The sequence below is a fragment of the Erpetoichthys calabaricus genome, chromosome 12 (assembly GCF_900747795.2).
Source record: "Erpetoichthys calabaricus chromosome 12, fErpCal1.3, whole genome shotgun sequence".
NCBI lineage: Eukaryota > Metazoa > Chordata > Cladistia > Polypteriformes > Polypteridae > Erpetoichthys > Erpetoichthys calabaricus.
The window spans coordinates 82,385,933-82,405,197 of NC_041405.2; the positions used below are offsets into that span (position 1 = coordinate 82,385,933).

The 19,265-nt window shown below is 41.0% G+C and overlaps 1 protein-coding gene across 2 annotated transcripts in view; it reads right to left on the bottom strand.

Moving 5' to 3' along the window:
* The window catches only part of il2rgb (interleukin 2 receptor, gamma b), a 44,539-nt gene extending 26,139 nt beyond the window's left edge, over window positions 1-18,400 (bottom strand). For both annotated transcript variants that reach the window (XM_028815749.2, XM_051935116.1), the window contains exons 1-2: window positions 18,234-18,400; window positions 9,069-9,159 (exon numbers count right to left, since the gene is read on the bottom strand). In XM_028815749.2, coding sequence (XP_028671582.1) covers window positions 9,069-9,159; window positions 18,234-18,309 — 167 coding nt within the window. In that variant the 5' untranslated portion in view covers window positions 18,310-18,400. The remainder of the gene's footprint in view (window positions 1-9,068; window positions 9,160-18,233) is intronic.
* Between the last annotated feature and the right edge of the window lie 865 nt (window positions 18,401-19,265).

The following is a 19,265-nucleotide window of genomic DNA, read 5'->3' on the forward strand; positions in this document are numbered from 1 at the left end:
GATTTATCAATCCCAAGGAGCACAGTAAAGTCCGTAATAAAGAAGTGGCAAGTGTTTGGTACTACTAGGACCCTTCCTGGATCTGGCTGTCCCTCCAAACTCGATGGAAGAGCAAGGAGGAAACTGGTAAGAGAGGCTACCAAGAGGCCAATGGCCACTTTGAAGGAGTTACAGGATTTTATGACAAAGAGTGGTCATTGTGTGCATGGGACAACAATTTCACAAGCGCTCCACAATTGAGGCTTGTTCGAGAGGGTCACAAGGATAAAGCCATTTCTCAAGAAAGGCCACATTAAGGCTTGTTTGAGCTTTGCCAGAATGCACCTTGAAGATTCTGATGCCAAGTGGAAAAAGGTCTTATGGTCAGATGAAACCAAAATCAAACGGTACACCTGGTGGAAATCCAATGCAGCTCACCATCCACAACACACCATACCTACAGTAAAGTCGCAGTGGTAGTGCTGCTGCTTTGCAGTAAGGAGACTGTGGAAGATTGTGGGTTCGCTTCCCGGTTCCTCCCTGTGTGGATAGCGCTTTGAGTACTGAGAAAAGCGCTATATAAATGTAATGAATTATTATTATTATTATTAAAGCATGGAGGTGGCAGCATCCTGTTGTGGGGGTGTTTCTCTGCCGCAGGGCCTGGGGCTTTCGTTAGGGTAGAAGAAAAAATGGATGGGGCAAAATACTGTCAAATTCTTGAGGAAAACCTGTTACCCTCTGCCAGAAAGTTGAAGATGGGCAGTATGTTCACCTTTTAACACGACAACAACCTGAGGGCACACAGAAAAATTGACCACACAGTGGCTGAAGGAGAAAAAAGTGAATGTCCTCATGTGGTCCAGTCAGAGAACAGACCTAAATCTGTGGAAAGATTTGAAAATAGCAGTCCATCAACACTCACCATCTAATTTGACTGAACTTGAACAGTTCTGTAAAGAAGAGTGGACAAATGTTACTTAATCTAGATGTGCCAAGCTGATAGAGAAGTATCTCAACAGACTCAAGGCTGTCATTAAAGCAAAAGGTGGTTCAAGAAAATATTGATATTGACATTGGGGGGTGATCCTTTATTAATCTCAGTAGGTCTTGTTTTTGATTTTGTATAATTTTTCTGAACTGTAGCTGTGATATCTTTCACTTGGATGTTATAGGTTGCATTGAATAAGTAAAGCTGGGAAGAAATGTTTTTGTGTGTGTTTTCATTTAAGGCTGTAAAGCAAAAAAAAATGAGAATATTTCAAAGGGGGTGATTCTTTTCTATACACGCTGTGTATATATATATATATATATATATATATATATATATATATATATATATATATATATATATATATAGTGGAAACTGGCTCGGACATAGACAGGCAGACACGCTCATGTCACCCAACACACGTTTATTTACATTAATATTTACAGTCTTACTGTGCTCACAAACCCCAAAGGCCCCAAAGTTCTGGCCACAACACAATGCCTTTTCTCTCTTCAGGCTGCCTCCTTGCCATCCTCCCGACATCATCTTCCTTCCTCCCGACTCTTGTCAATGACTGGAGGGAGGCGGCCCCTTTTATACACACCCGGATGTGCTCCAGGTGCTCCCCGGCAATCTTCCACCGGCACTTCCCAGTGTGGCGGAAGTGTCGGCTGTGTACCTGGAAGCACTCCGGGTGTCCCTTCTTCTCTTCCCCCCAGCACTTCCGGTGTGGCGGAAGCGCTGGGGTCCAGGGCCCCCAATACAACCAGGGCGGATGCCCCCTCGCGTTCTGGAGGAGGAATGAACCCTCCTCCTGTCCTCCTGGGCGTCCCGGCCGGGCGTGAGCCCCGTCCGGGTGCCACAATATATATAATATAAATACCTAGAAAAGATACAGTAAGATAGCTTTCAGTGTTCTTGCATCCTCCACACCACTCAGTGGTGTTCAAGCTGGGATTGAATCTTGATATACATTTAGCCTTCACTGTTTTTTCTGCTTTGATTTTGGTTTTGCACTGCTCTTTTTGTTTTCATGCTTCTCAATTTGTTTGCTTTTGTTTGTTTTTGTTTGATCCATTTTCATTTGTTGTTAATGAATTGTTTTTGCATTTCCAATTTGTTTTTGTGTTTTCTCATTTGCATATTCTGAATTGCTTTTGGATATTCAATTTGTTTTTGTATTTTCTCAATTTGTTTTTGCGAATTCTGATTTGCTTTTGCATGTCCAATTTGGTTTTTGGGTTTTTTGATTTGGTTTTTGCTTGATTTAATTTGTTTTTGTGCATTGCACTTCAGGGCCTCCGTTGTAAAATGGTTTGCAGAAATAACAAAGAGTTGTCCTCTCCCACCCATAATGACCCAATCTGTATTCCAGCTGGTTTCATTTCAATGGTTGATTGAGCACTACTTGTAGAAGTAGGTGACATTTTTGTCAAGGTGTCACCCTACTATTTAAAAACCCTGGAATGCTTTTCAAATTGGCCTGTGGACATTATAGACTAGTTCTAAAATCTCAGATTATGACACCCATAAGCATTTGAGGGTCAAAGTTGACAAATGGATTTTCTTGAACGGTTGGGGTGTGCTGAATTTATTTAGCCAATTTGTCAAGCTCTGTGTTGTCTATGTTGCCTATAGCAACCTTAAAAAGAACATGACGAAAAGGGGCCAAAAAGAGGTTTGATTTTGCAATAGTAGGATATTAGTCAATACATGTCTTAAATGACACTGTGTTTTGCATTTTTGTAAGGAAGTATATCAACTGACAGAGTTTGTGAAACTGTGTTTTGGTGTGTATTGTAGATATTTGAAGTGTAAGCTGTCACTGCAGTTCATGTGATGGATCCCATGTGCTCACTAAAAAGAGACAGGCCTGTGGGCCCAGAACATTGTATTTTTTGTCAAGAAATCAAGTGAGAAAAAGCTTACAAACTTGGTGAGAGAGGCAAGCTGATATTGCAAGAAACTGTTCAGATGAAAAGGTAACTCAGAGACTATGAGAACAGAAATGTGATAGAACATATCGATGGCAGAACGATACTTACTAGAGCCACAAGGAAACCCAGATGAAAGAAAGGGGGCTGAAAGCAAGATGGGAAAACCGACTTGGCTCCTCAGCGACCTGACTGGGGCCAGGAAAGCTTTTAAATAGTACAACCGAAGGTGAACATCCCTAGACAATCACACCCTTGGGTAACTGGGGGCAGCAATGTTCAATAAAATGGGGCAAAGGAAAAGAACAGTATATAAAGGAGATACTGTAATTGAAAGCAATTAGTTTCCCTGAAATCATGAACAAAAAATTAAGATACACTAAGAATGAACAGATACAACAAAATGGAAACACTAACAAGCCATAAAATTAAGCAAGATCTGTTATGGGCAATGACTAGTTTCTAATTAAGAAATGAAACTGGAACAAAACCCAGGACTGTCTAGGACTGATTCTGCAGATCCCTGCACTAGTGTCTCACTCCTCCATCACCCTTTACTGAGATAACTGAAACACTCATACATAAAAAACATATTTACAAATAGTCATAAGTATTAAAAATATTAAAAATTCAAATATCATTCTGCATCCTTTTGGACAGGCAGAAAAACCAACACAGAAACTGGGGAACTCCACACAGGTCAGAATTTGATCCCAAGCCTCTGTAGACTGAGGCTGCTACTATCAGAAGATACTCCAAGTAAGATGACAAGGTGCGTTCATCTTGTAAATATATTAAGGGGCACCAACATTGCAAAGCTACTGTATATTCAGGTCAATTTTATTACATTCAGTTTCCAAATTAAAATGTCCTGAGAAGAGCTGGCCTTGCCTGGCCACACCTGACCAATTTACAGGTGTCAGTTAACCAATCTGCTTGTGTTTTTGATGTGTTGGGGACATCGACCCAGACAGCAACACAACCAGAACTTGAACCCAAGTGCTGCAGCTGAGATTTAGCACTAATCAATGTGCCACCCTACAGCAAATGAGCTTTTCCAATGCCAGTCTCCTTGCAATTCCACAGCCTTGTCATAAAACCTTTTGGAAAGCTCAACTACATCCATTCTCTGGAACATGTTTCTTAGGCTTGCGTGTCACCATCTGTATTTCGCTTTAAACTTATTTACAGCTTTGTGTGGTACTGGTTCTGATCTGAATAGCATGGCAACACAGCAGTTAGGATTACTGCCTCACTGCTCCAGAGACATGGGATCAAATGCTGACCTGTGTGGAGTTTCCCAGTTCGTGTGTGTTGGTTTTTCTCCCCGTCCAAATGAGCGCAGAGTGAGTGCATGTGTTTTAGTAAGCTCTCTGATGGGCAGCCATCTGGTCCAGGATGATTCTTACCTTTCACCCAGGGCTGCATAGGCATCTTTGGTGAACACATAACAAAATAAAATATACTTTAATATTTATGAATGTTTCTATATATGTTTTATATGGATGAGTGTTTCAGATACTCGCTAAAGGGTGATGGAGGTGTGAGGCACTAGTGTAGGGATCTGCAAAAAATTCGTTGGTCATCTGCATCCAGGCCATTCCCGTGGAAGTCCCCAAAGCGTAATGAAAATGTGCAGGTGAGACCTGGCAAGATGGTTCTTATAACCAAAGCTGGGAAAATGTGTTGCCCACTAATCACTCTGCAGCAGTTTTGCAAGTCTTTTTGTCAAATGAGGCAGTACAGTAGAGGCCTTCACAAGACACTTTTCACAGAATGCTTTTATTTGGCACAGGGGCAAAGAAAAAAATATTAAGTTTAAATGTTGGTGATTATTTCTCCAGAGTCCATTCAAAACCAATCCACTGTTCAACATGAAGGTCAAAATGGTAAACGTTGAAAAGATGGTGTTGGGGCTCCCTCTGTCCAGGGCTTTGGCGATGTTCAGCATCTTTAGCTTTCCCTGCTTAGTACTGGGGAGTTTTGCTGAAGTATTAAATGTAACTTTCAGGATTCAGCCTGTGTTCGCTGCTCTCCTTAAGCTTGTTTGCTCAGATTTCAGGCATTCGTTCAATTTCTTAGATTAGGCTTTTTCATCACATTAAGGAAGAGTTTAATATATTGAGATTATGTGTTCTTGTCCAGTGCTTTTGGTTATTTTTCTGTTTTTTTGTGAGTTTTTGGATTATATTTACAAGGCGTTAAAGGGGGTCTTCGGGTTACAACACAATTCCGTCCCTACAACAGTGATGTAACCTGAATTTTGGTGTAAGTCGAAACATACCCTAGTCTAAGTCACTTACCTATCCTAACACAGTTGCAAAATCATAATCTAGAACATAAAAACACAACTAAGCCACAGAAAAAGGAAAAGGACCTAAATATACTGTACTGTACACTGTACTGTAGTAACAGAAAAAATGACAAAAAAATGAGTGTAAAAAAAAAATTATTGCTTTTATTCCTTCTGATCTCTTCACAATGTCTAATTTCACTTCCACCGTGATGGCTTTCCTCTTCTTCGAAGCACTACAATCTGAAGGCTCTGACTTTCATTTAGGAGCCATGATAAGGGTCAAAAAGTCGCCAAACAAAGCAACACAAACAGAACACTTCTTCCTCGCAAAACCAAACTAGTTCCCCCACGTAGTCTGTAAGTACGACACTAACGGCTGTGGTGTGTGGCCTGCTAAATATTCCTGCCATCACCCCCAGGCCGCCAGGTGGAGCTCTCCCAACAGCGTGGACGTTCCCCGAATTCCAGCAGGGCCTCATGGACTTTGTAGTTTATATGCACAGCCCTGCTGGATACCATGGGGACCACCAGGAGTCGCTGTGGGGAGGCTGCCAGACTCTTACTTGCCCTATAACCCGGAGGTGCGTCATGATCACATGACAAGAGGAAACGATGTGCTTCCGGGTTGAAGAAAGGAGCTTTTTATCCGAGCCGGAAGTGTTCATGATCACATGGACAGAAGGGAGAAACACTTCCGGGTCAGGGACTATATAAAGGACTCTGGGAAACCAGTACACTGAGCTGAGCTGGGAGGAAGGGTGGCGAAGTGTTTGAGAGTGTTGGTGATTGATTATTGTATTGTTTATTTATTGATTAGTTTATGAGTATTGTAGAGTGGAGGGTGCTTTGTGCACTGTATTGTCTAAATAAAAGTAATATTTGGACTTTTACCTGGTGTCTGGAGTCGAGTCAGAGGGTTCAAGAGGACGAAAAGGGCCTCAAACTGCGACACGGCGTAAGCTGAAACACTCGTGTCTCAGTTTTTTTAATTTTTTATGGGAGTGAGCGTTTTAAACTCGAATCGTTGTATGTCGAGACGTTGTAACCCGAGGACCCCCTGTACTGTGGTTTATTACTTAATTAGTCTCAGCTCTTTAATTAATACATTTGCTCTCATTATTTAATTTCGCTTTTCAAGTTTAAGAGTATTTTTTGTCAAGGCTCCCCTTCCAATCATATCTGGTGCAGCCAGGACATCAGTTCTATGAGCTTATAATCAGCGTGACCACAAGTTAGGAATTAAAGACACTAGCGCAGGGGTCTCCAAAGTCGGTCCTGGTGGGCCAAAGTGGCTGAGTGTTTTTATTTTAACCCAACTCTTTAAGAAAAGTCCATTCTTGCTGTTGCTCAAGCAACATTTTTATGCTTCAGCTTAGTTGTCTTGCTTGTTAAAATTCCCCATCTTTAATTGCTTATTTTAGCCTTAAACAGCTGCATTGCCAGTTGTTAATGGCTCTTTATTAGCAATAAGATGTAAATGACAAACCAGCAGTTCTCCATTTCACTTGTATGGTATAATAAAATATTTGTAATGAATCTACAGAGAAAAAAGTGAAGGACTGAGAGTTACTTATCCACGTCCGGCTACAAATAATTTGGATGATGTACTTGGAAAAGAAAAAAAATGACAATATATACAGGCCAACCCTCTTCGCTCAAGCTCTCCTGTTGGAGACTCTGCCCCAACAATTGATGCCCTGTCATTCCACATCAAGAGGGCACACTGCCATGCATCAGTATGTCTGCAGGCACACAAGCATCATCCTATACTACCTTCACCAGACACTATGGGATGGCAAATCAAGAGAGGACCTCCTGTTCTTATCCTGAGCTCTCTTGTGAGTCGAGATGATCACACACAGTTGTACCACACAGTGCAAAAGAAGCTGTTGTGTGTAAAATGCAGGACAACCGGAGAGACATGCAGAAATCCGAATGGACAGTTGCACCCTTCCCTTGACTGAATTAGTATTGAATTCATTGACTTGTTTCAGTATTGCACTAATGTGTACACTGAATGGTACAACTAAAAGTGTTTCGGTGACATAACTTGAAATCAGACAGAGAAAGATAAAAGTGATTGTAGGGCAAATAAGAACATATTATGTTATGAATAAAAATGCTCCTCACACACCTTAAGCTGCATCAAAATCAATGTGTTATAAATCATACTGCTTAAGTTATGTAAAGAAAGAAGAATTGTGTTAATTTGTGTTGGAATTGTTGCAATAAAAAGACTATTCTCCATGTTTTAGCATACAGCATAATCATTTTTTTTTTGCCCATGGCACAGATGTTGAATTATTAATTATTTCTCATCAGGAACACAATATTGAACTTAACAAATTAAAAAAAAATAAAGTATACCCAACTCCTTCAGGAAAATACATTTGTCAGCTTTGACTCACATTTGCTGACAACTTTTAAACTTACAAAGATTTCTCAGAATTAGAACCAGTCTGTTATGAATCAGTAAGAAGATAAACTCATTCTCTAAATCTCAGTTCAATTGCATCACTTTCTTGTTTCTTTGGCAGCAGTCATTAAACTTAACTCACAGGGAAAGAAACATCCATTTATAAAGTCAATCCCACTTATATTGAAACCCTCCTTGGGTGTGTGTGAATAACAACCCAACATCTGAAAGTAAACCCCCCTCTCTGCCCCCAGTTGCAGAATAAATTCCATGAATTTATCAGATGGAATATGCATGAACTACTAAACAATATCGAGCAGCAATTCTGAAATCCGCTGAGCACAGCATGCCTGACTACAGTAGTTAATGGGCAAGTAGGCCTCTTGCCATGTAACACATGAGGACAGTGGTGTGATTATCGATGGCACAAAATAGTGCATAGAAGAGCAGGTAATAAAATAGAAGATCACTAGCTGCACATTTCTAATGGACAAAGCATGTCATGATTCCCACACAGCTCAGCTTTTGCATTCTTGTAGAGTAACACCAAATACACACACAGGGTAGCCATGAATGAAAAGAGAACAGGGAACTCACATTACAAAATCTAACAGATTTAACTATTTTTCTTGTAGCAGACAAAGGGGATTCACGTATCTCAATTGCCGTTGTCCTGCTTTAGGTCCATACACTTAGCCTCTCACCACACCCTTGGAATCTGGCAGTGTCTTCATTACACAACCCATAACCTGAGAATGACAAGGAGCAACTGCATCTACTTTGAAAATGACACCTCCTGGCTCAAAAGGACATTCCTTATTGTTGCTCTTGAAAATGCATACTGATGATTGTTGGATTAAAACCTCCAGGAGCAATGTTGGAATGCTAGTCTGCATCTTCAATAGTAGTAAATGATTGGGCTGGGTGTCAGTGCATGGAAATGGATAAGATCATCTCACATTTATGGGAGGCATCTGCTGCTCATAACACATTCAACTCCACACATTACTGTTTGAAGACCTGACCAGAGCTGCTTTGTTTGTCACAATTTGTGCTAGCAATTCCACAGCTTTCCAGCTATGGCACGACCCATGGCTCTTGCTGCAAGTGAAGATGCTGTGTTATAATCACTTAAGGTAATGGCGATGACCCCATTCAGACTGGCTTCCTTACTGTGGTCATATTAATTTTTTTTATTGTTTTCTCACATTGACATTATTAGCAAAGAAATGTTACTTTATTTTATAAGCACCACTAGCATCTGACCACCAAAAGCAGCCACCTGATTCAGCTGAACCTCAAGCAAGCAACCAACAGAAAAACCAAAAAGTGCTATCAGATTTACTTAATTCAAGATCAGGTAAGGTAGCCAGAGGAAGGGAGACCAAAAACAAAAAAAAAAAAATTAAAAATTCAAATGAAAAAAAAATGAAAATGGGGCGATCTGCTTACTTTCTGAAGAACGTGTAGTTGATTTGAGGCACCTCATGTTCACTCCACATACACTGGGTGTACTCCTGGTTGTAGATAATACAGCTGATATCTGTAGAATAAAAAGTACAATAAAAATGAGAAATAAAAATATAATGATATTGGGGAACAGCCCGGACACAGACAGGTAGACATGATGGTTCTTCACCACACACATTTATTGACAACTATTATATACAATAGAAGTGCACAATCCCAGTGCCTCAGCAGCAATCACCCCTTAAGTCCTGGCCACACTCACAATGCCTTTCACAGTCTCTGGTCCACCTCCACTCCTCTCCGCCAAGCTTCGTCCTCTTCCACCCGACTCTTGCCCCTGACTGGAGGGAGGCGGCCCCTTTTATTCACCCCGGAAGGACTCCAGGTGTATCCTGAGGGCTTCTGTAGCCACACCCCTGTGTGACGGAAGCTCTGTCGGCATATCCGGAAGTCCTCCGGGTGTCCCCAATACTCTTCCCCCCAGCACTTCCGGGTGTGGCGGAAGTACTGAGGTTCAGGGCTCCCAAGGCATCGGGGCGCCCCCTGGCGGTGACCACGGGCCCCTACAGGGTTGAGCTTCCATGCTCTGTACCCGTGGCCCCCAAAGCAACCAGGGCAGACGCCCCCTTGTGTTCTGGAGGAGGCACAAGCCCTCCTCCGGTCCTCCTGGGCATCCCATCTGGGGAGGAACCCCAGCCGGGTGCCACACAATCTAGTAAAGATTAACCATCAACAACAGCAATTCAAGAAAGGCACTGCCACTGTGGCCTGACAACTCTTGTACTTTCAGGGTGACCTAACAGGACTGAGCACAGTATGGCATCGGACCTCAAAGGCCCTTCATTGGTGTAACCAAGCAGCTCTATGATAGGCAGGGGCTTAAACAGAAATCAGCCTGTCTTCATAATCATAAGCCAACATACTCAAACCTGCTTCATTCAATTCACGCTCTCGGAGAGCTGACGTCTATCCTGGAGCATCAGGCACAAGGCAGAACCAACTCTGGACGAGGCACCAGTCCATCGCAGGGCCCAGTCAGGCACACACCCACAGGACCGATTTAGGCTTCCCTGTTAGTCTAGTACTGACTATAAAATGAGCAACAAGTTTATTATTTTTTTTAAAGAAATCAATAGAGAAAGATGCAGACAGTGATGTCTTCTGGCCAAGAAAACATAATTCTAATCATTTATATTGTGCAGTCATGTGGAAAAGTAAGTACACCCCATGAAATGGTTTTTCCTTTTTAACATACAGTATGTGGATATACCAATAGTTGATCTTCATTTAAACAAGATTAGATTAGACAGACCTGTATTTGTCCCCAGGGGAAATTTGGCTTTAACAAAAGCTCTTTAAATAAATAAATGCATAAATAGACAGAGAAATCAGTGTATATATACACAACCAATATGGTCTGAATATGGCCAGAATTACTTCAAAAGGAAGAGAATTTAAAACAGAAATAAAACTTTTAACTTGACAAGTCACAGCATGGCATTATGAAGTCACATCTATGTGATATAACAAACATCATGCCACATTTCCAATAACTATTATTTAAAGAAATATTAATGCAAATTTTGCATATGGGAAAATTAAGCACACCCATTCATGTATCGCTACCTCAAATACCTAAACTTAGAATCAGGTGCACCAGATAAGATGCCAATGAGTCAAGATCTTGTCTGAACCGGCCTTATTGAAACCTCAGACATTAAGTTTGGTTTGCTCTTGGTCACTGAAGTGTGTGTTATCACCATGTCCAGATCAAAACAGCTCTCTGACGCTTTCATAAAGGTTGTAGATGTCTATGAGTCTTAGAAGAGATTTAAAATGTTCTTCAAACAATACAACAGTCAACCATTTCACTATCTGGAACATCATCTGCAAGTGGAGAAGATTTCAAACAGTTGCCAACTTATCCAGACCTGGTTGCCCCACAAAGAGCAGAACACAAGAAGTCTCAGAGAACCCCAGGGCTTTATCATAGTACCTACAGGTAGCTCTTGCCACTGCTGAGGTCAAAGTGCCTGAGTCTACCATTAGAAAGAGGCTGCACAAATTAGATCTACATGGGTGTTGTGCTGAGAAGAAACCCCTGCTGTCCAGAAAGAACATCAGGACAAGAGTAAAGTTTGTCCATGAACACCTAGACAGAGACTGGGATTTGTAAAACAATGTGCTCTGGACAGATAAGGCAAAGATGGAGTTAGTTGGCCACACTACCAGAAGACTTGTTTGGCAAAAAACAAAGACACCATTTGTCCAGAAGAACCTGATACCAACTGTAAAACATGGTGATGGAAAAGTTATAGTATGGGGCTGCTTTGCTGCATCAGAGCCTGGGTAGCTCACCACCACAGAATCCACTATGAATTCTTCATTGTAACAGAGAGTGCTTGGGGATAATTTGAGACCACCCGTCAGACGATTGTAGCTCAACTGAAAGTTGACCTGGAAACATGACAATGACTCTAAACATGTCATTAACTCTTTCAGGGCGGATGTCGACTTTTGTCAAAAGGAGGAGTTGACGATGGTAATTGACTGTAAACTGTGACAAAACCAACGGTTATGTTTTAGTTGGACTCTCATTGCTAGAAGGTGAGTTAGATTCATTGATTTGACCGAGATTTCCTGCGCTCGCATGAGTAGCAAAGCACAAACAATGGCAAAATTGGCACTGACATCTGGCGAGAGATCAAAGCGAATGCGTCAACCAAAATACTCCCTGGACGAAGTTTTGCCTATTATCTCTGAACTGGACTATGACTTGTCAGACTCAGATTTTGATACACGTGATTGAAAACGAATGTGAGGTTCCAGCTTCAGCTGATTGGTCCCCAGCTAATCATTTTACTGACAATGTTCACCAGGGAGGACTGCCACTTAACAATGATAAGAGGTACAAACCAGATTGCAGTGCACTGTGATCATGTCCCGGCCATGCAAAGACAGCCTGGCCGCAAGCCTGCCGCATATTCTTGGGAAACTGGCAGCCACAGCATGCAGCAACAGACGTTTTATGTTGATTTCTGTGTGAAGCCATTGCTTTTCAGAAACTGTTTTTTTTTTGGAAAACATATTCAGCCCCCAAAGAGTTAAATCTACCAAGGAATTGCAGAAAAGAAAGAACTGAGGATTCTGGAATTGCTAAGTCAAAACCCGGATCTGAATCCCATCAAGATAATGTGGGAGACTTTGTAACGAGCTGTACACACAAGACACCCCTCAAACATCACAGAACTGAAAGAATTCTGTAGTGGGAAAAACTTTCTCCCAGCCGATGTCAGAGACTACTAAACATTATCCAGGAAAGACCTACTTGAGGGGGCAATACCAGCTGTCAGAGCCAAGGGTGGATTTATTTTTTCCAGAGACAGAAATGACATCTGTTACATTTTATTGAAAAAATGATTGCAAAGTCAAATATTTATTGTTTTTTCTTCAATTACATCACCTGTATCTAAAGATAGTGTTGAATATAAAAACATAGAACATAAGAAATTTGACAAACGAGAGGAGGCCATTCAGTCCATTATGCCCATTTCTTTAACTAACAGTTAAGCTGCCTCAATATCTCATCCAGATTTTTCTTAAAGGTTGTCAAGGTTTCTGCTTTGACTACATGTCTTTGGTAGTTTGTTCCAGAGTTCCACAGCTCTTTGAATAAAGAATTACTTCATGGCTTCAGAGTTAAATGCGCTCCCCCTTAATTTCCACTGATGTCCCCGAGTATGTGATTCACCCTTAAGCTGATAGAATGTTGCTGGTTCTATTTTATCAATGCCTTTGAGGATTTTAAATACCTGGCTGAGGTCCTCACGCAGTCTTCTCTGCTCAAGACAAAACAGGTTTAGTTCTCTGAGTCTGTCAGTGTAGGACATGTCCTTAACTTGTGGGATGCACTTGGATGCTCCTCTCTGCACAGCTTCTAGTGCTGCTATGTCTTTCTTGAACTGTGGTGAGCAGAACTGCACACAATACTCCAGATGCAGCTTTACTATTGCATTATAGAATTTGAGCGTAATGTCCTTTGAGTTATATTCAACGTTTTTTTTAAATAACCTAACATTTTATTTGTCTTTTTAATTGCTTCTGTACATTGCTTAGTCAATGAAAATATAGAGTCAACATCCACCCCTAAATCCTTTTCAGGGGTTGATTCCTGTATGACAGTATCTCCCATCTTCTATTTATAATTAATAGTTCACATATGATTAAAAAGATAAAAACATTTCATGAGGTGTACTTACTTTTTCACAATACTGTATGGAAAATTGTTGCTGTTGCAAGTTGCCTTGGATAAAGGCTTCTTGTAAATACATAATGCTATTAATTCTAATACTGTGTCTGGTAGAGGAGTCGCTAACTGTGTCTAATATATCATAAGACGTGCAGGGTATATGGACTGGCATTGCTAAATTGGCCCAAATGTGTGTGTGTGTGTGTGTGATGGACTGATGCCCTGTCCAAGGACTGATCCTGCTTTATGCCCTATGCTTGCTGGGATAGGCTCCAGCACCCCTTCTGAACCAGCTCAGGATCAAGGAGCTTAGAAAAGGCTATGGTATGATGTGTCACATGTGCCTTTATTTTCAAGTGTCTGGTTTCAATTTATTTCTGTTCAATGTATTCTTATATTTAGCACACTTCCATTTATTAACTACACTGCGCTGTACACAAAAATATCTCACCAAAATAAAACAGAAAGGTGACTCAGACTGGTAGATTAGGAAAACCTCATGTCTGATAAAGCTCAGAACAGAAAACAAATTGCACTCCCCTGCCCACCTCTTCATGCTGTCGTCCATTTATATTTGCTCCTTTTCATTTTGACTTTTGTTTGATATTGTATTGCCCTATTATTGCCCCTTCTAAGTATCCTGTGATGGGACACGCTGTGAACAGTGCTATAAAATAAAAGATTTCTGGCGACTCTTTGCCTTTCTATCACTTCAGAAACTTCCGCCTCTCTGCAGAAGCAATTTATCTTGGGGATTTTTTCATTATGCACAGAGGAAATTACCCGTGAGATTCTGAAAGTGGTGAGCTACACTCTGGTAACAACCAGTGAAAATGTCATGAAATTCAGCTGAAAATAACTCAGCAGGAAGGGGCCTACATGGTGTTGTCTTAAACAAAGGCAAGAGAACTCTTGGGGGTGGTTGACCATTGCCGGACTTCTGCTACTATTTGCTTGTACCAGTGGTCCTCACTCTAGCAGCTGCTTGAATGTTAGTCCTCCCTGGCTTTTTTTTGCTATCTTCCACAGTCAATCAGCAGTTTGCAAAGTGACTGTGGGTTGGATTCCATTTAAATGAATTCTGAGAAAGGCTGAGTGATTCTGAGCTGCCCTTTGTTGAAAGAACAGACAGGAATGCCAGCTCATGACATTTTACGATAACTTGGAACTAAATGAGTCAAACCTTAAAATTAGAAAAAACTCTGAATCTGGCAAAAAATTAGCAGAAAGACAAAACTCGTGGAAAGCACATTAATCTTAAAATAAAAATGTCTAGTATTTTGCAAGACCCATGAGAAGATATAAAGACCGGAGATGATTTTCTTCAAAAGAAGTCTTTGTTTCCAGTCTAAAGGCACGAGTTAATGAGCTGATTAGTTAAACTTGGACTGTGACCCTGGGTGGCACAGGGACAGGACTTCAAGTCCAGGCCTGGTCACCATCTGTGTGGAGTTTTTGTGCTCGTCCAATTTATAAAGGAGTCAATATTGTCACATGTACTGAACAAAGTGAAATACTTACTTGATGACATGTCACCTCTCTCCACCACCAGTATACATTGACAAACTATATATCATTTTATTCTGTTAATTATCAATATCTGTTTGAATTTCCTCCCACAGGCAAAAAGGGACATTAAAGTTAACAGTTGACTCTAAACTGAACCAGGATGGGTATGCGTATGAGTGGGCTCCTTGATGGAATGGCGTCCCATCCACATTTGAACTTTACCATGAAAAGGTCTCACTTAAAGTAAATGGATGGACAGCAACACAAAATTAGAAACTCCACATCCATCCATTATCAAAATGTGTTTCCCAAGCAATACAGCAGTTCTCCATAGAATGTTTGTGTCCTAATTTCAACTCCCTTCACCTTTCAAGCTGTTCAGTTTGAACAAATCACGAAGGAGAAGGAAAGCCTAAATGGAGTGGTCACTCTCTGCCGTGGACAGCAATGTCCTATTCATACTTGCACCTGGACCACGTCGCACAGCATGTGCAGTGTCAGTGACCAAAAGACATTTATACTTGTGGCGGCCCGTTCAATCAGCATGTCGATAGTCGCCAGGTCAGCAGGTGGCAGTGTTTGGTCAATGCTGCGTACCTAACAGTTTCATAGCGGAGGAAGTGAATTGTTTAGCAAAAGATGGCTACACGCGATCAGATTCTGCGAATGGGAGAAGAAGGTCCCTAAAGTCCTAGTCTTTACTGTTAATAAGTTTCTATCTGTGTCCTGTTGTTCTACCTGTGTTCCTGTTGAAGAACTCATTTTAAAATAACATTTGAGAGCTACTGTGCTAATACTGTTCAAAACCTTAAACACTTCAGTTGTGTCATCTCTTATTTTCTATTTGCTAAAACTGAAAAGGTTCATCTTTTTCAATCATATCTCATAGTTTACTCTCCGTGGCCTTTGTTAATTTCAGGGGGCCTGAGCCTATTCTGACAGCACTGGGCACATTCAGGAACCAACCCTAGATGTCATTGCAGGTCACGCCAACACTCCCTGACATACAGGCCTAATTTAGAATTGCAAACTAACCTAACCTAAGAAATTGGACAGTCCTCAATCTGCAGTGAGAAGCTTGTAAGACAAAGATTCTTCTGAATAAAGCTATGCATTCGATGAATAATTCATTTAAAATTACACAAGTTCTAATGAGTGGCTCAGTGCCACACAGATCTAGACCCGGCCATTAAATTTTGCACATCCCGTCCCATGACTGCTTATTTTATTTTATATGACAAATGAGAGGAAACCATTCTGCTCGTTCGTTTAGTTAAAGGCAAAGATGTCATAACAGCTCATCCAGATCCTACCTAAAGGTTGTCAAGGTTTCTGCTTCAACTCCATGACCTGGCAGTTTATTCCAAAGAACTACAATTATTTGAAAGTAGAAGTGCTTCTTATCTTAAATCCTAAATATCCTTCCCCTTAATTTCCACTGATGTCCCCGAGTACGTGATTCACCATTTAGTTGAAAGAATTCTGATGGATCTACTTTGCTGGTGCCTTTGAGGATTTTGTTGACGTGGATTACGTTCCCACGCAGTTCCTCTGCTTGAGCCTAAACAAATTTAGTTCTCTGAGTCTGCCAGAGTACGACATGTCCTTAAATTCCATGAAGCACTTGGTTGCTTCCCTCTGCACAGCTTTAAGTGTTGCTGTGTCTTTCTTGTAACGTGGTGACCAGAACTGCATACAGTACCCCAGCTGTGGTCTTAATAGTGCATTATATGGTCTGAGCATAAAGTCTCTTTAATTATATTAACATTTTTTACAATATAGTCTTAACATTTTTTTTTTTGCCTTTTCAGTCACATCTGCACATAGCTTAGATTAAGAAAATATAAGATAAACCCCTAAATCCTTTTTAAATAATGGCTTCCTGTAGGACAGTGTCTCCCATCTTGTATTTATAATTGACGTTCCTTTAGACCACTTGGAGCACTTAGGGATTTAAGAGGGCATTCAGAGTGTTGTGAGACAAACACCCAGACCCAGAGCGAAAGCGCATAGATAGTGACTTGACCCTGTCTGCTGCAGCTTGTAGGAAGTAGCAGTGACCTCCGGACTGCGGCATGTGGGGTAGGAAAAGTAAATTCACTTTGGGTTCACTCATTTATAGGAAGCGCAATATGCAACGTCTGTATTAGGATGAATCGTTCAGTTATGTGAGCTTCCTCTCGTTTGGTATTTGTTTACCTATGTGGAAGCAGGCTACTGTATATCAATTTATTCAGTTCAGAAAGCTGGAGCCTAACCCAGCATCATTTGGGTGAAGACAAGAGCTAATCCTGCAGTCCATTACAGAGAACAAGCCCACTCACATGTGGACAATTTAGATTTGCCGATCAAACTACTCTGCATTTGTTTGTAATATGTGAAAAAAAATAAAAGAGTACACGACACGGAGAAAGACATGGGGAGAAAACGCACACTCCACACAGACAGGGTCTAACTCCAGACCTAGGAGACTGTGGCCTTGACCGCTGTGCCACCATTGGCACTTTGCAGTCAGAGATCTTCAAACCACAAAGCTGTCTGCAGTTTAAAGTGTCTGCAGATTGTACTATAAATTAATAAATAAATCTATTATGCCATACAGTGAATGCTCCCCTGGCTTATTATTATTATTTTCACAGACGTAGACTGCAAACAGTCTAATGTCCGGAAGTAACTCCAGCTGTCGCCAAGCACCTTGGAGAACACAAGAGTAGCGGGGTGGCCTTGGTATGAGGCTCTCTGTTCTCTGCTCTCTTACATCCGGTATCTCAAAATTTGGCTGATGTAGCAGAAGGTAAACGTGTCTGCCGCCATTCCATGACGCACTCTTATCAGTTGGTGACGGCTGTGATGATAATTTTTTCTTCTTTTAAGAAACCGGACTTTCTGAAGAATAAAGCTGAACCATGTCAATGTAAACAGTAACTAGAGCTAACAATACACTTGTACAACTGTGATAAAGAGTGACAATTAAACATATGTATAACTCACCTTGGACTATTGTACAATTTTAAAGAAATGTACTGAATTATACTATCAAAAAAACCCAACTGTGCTCAGCTTTTTAATAAATTGTGAACAGAAATTTGACAGTTCTCTGGTCTGGAGTAACCTGCTAATTCTGTCTAATTCTTGAATCAACCCTCAAATGGCTTTTCATTTCAAAGAGCTCCTTGCACAGCAAGCGTGTTCACACAACTTCAGACCAGAATACACTCTAAAGGCACCATACCCTATCAGTCAGACACATCCTCCCCGGCTTGTCACTCAGACCCCTCGGCAAACCACAGCAAGTGACTTACGGCCAAAGGCTCAGATGCTTCCTGAAGTCAGCCTTGAAAATTTATTGTGCAGGTGAAAATAATTTCCTGATAAAGAGAAATACTTACTGGGTTTAGCAAGGCCTTCCGTATGTACCACTTGTAAAAATTCTGCCACAATGACCAGTATTACTCCCAGTGCCATCCCAGTTTACACTGTTGAATCAATATCTTTATCAGCACGGAGCACACGAATCTGCCTTCTGGAAGGTTGGTGTCTTCACTATTATACCCCCGCATCAGTAGCAGTTCCTGATCTTGAGATCTTCCGCCCTATTGGTTGGTTTTCTTGTCAAAGTGAAACCACAAGTTAGAAACGATAACCATAAAGCACACTTTATCTTCAGTAAGGCAATTGAGATTGACCCACATGCCACCTGCTTCTCTAATCTTGTGTTATTATATGGATATAACAAACAGGAGTCCTCTTTTAATGGAAGGTAAACACACAGTACTGGCATGAAATGCAACGACATGGCTTCTTCTGAACAATGTTGTACAGTCAATGAATAATCCATTTAAATACCTACGAGTTATAAGAGTGGCTCAGCGGGTTTATTGATTGATTAGGGTTAGGGTTAGGATTGATATGTAAGTTTTCCTCCCACATTCCAAAGACACTCTAAACTGACCTGTGTGGGTTTGAGAGTGCCATATGATGGACTGGCACCCCATACAGGGTTAGTTCCCAAATTGCAACCTCTACTGTCAGGATATATTCCACCCTCCCTTGGTCCAGAAGTTCAGGAGTGGATGTGCTGAAGTTAATCACTGGTTTAATTTTGCCAAAGCTTCTCTTAGCACTTTAATCATCAAGTAAAATTCACTGTGATGGATGAAAGAGCACACAGTACTCATCAAAAGCTTTACTGAGAAAAAAAAGCGATGTCTGTGCACTTATGAGAATAATTTTCCCTTCCCTGTAGGAACTGTAAGGCCTTTTCCATTCTGAGAAACCAAGCCAGATTTTTAAAATCTATCAATATGGAGCTGTAAGTAAAAAAAAAAGAGACTATGTTGTAAGGAAAGCCATTAAACATGCTATAAGACAACATCAGAATAAACTAAAATCTAGTTTAAAATTCATTTTTATTCGTTATA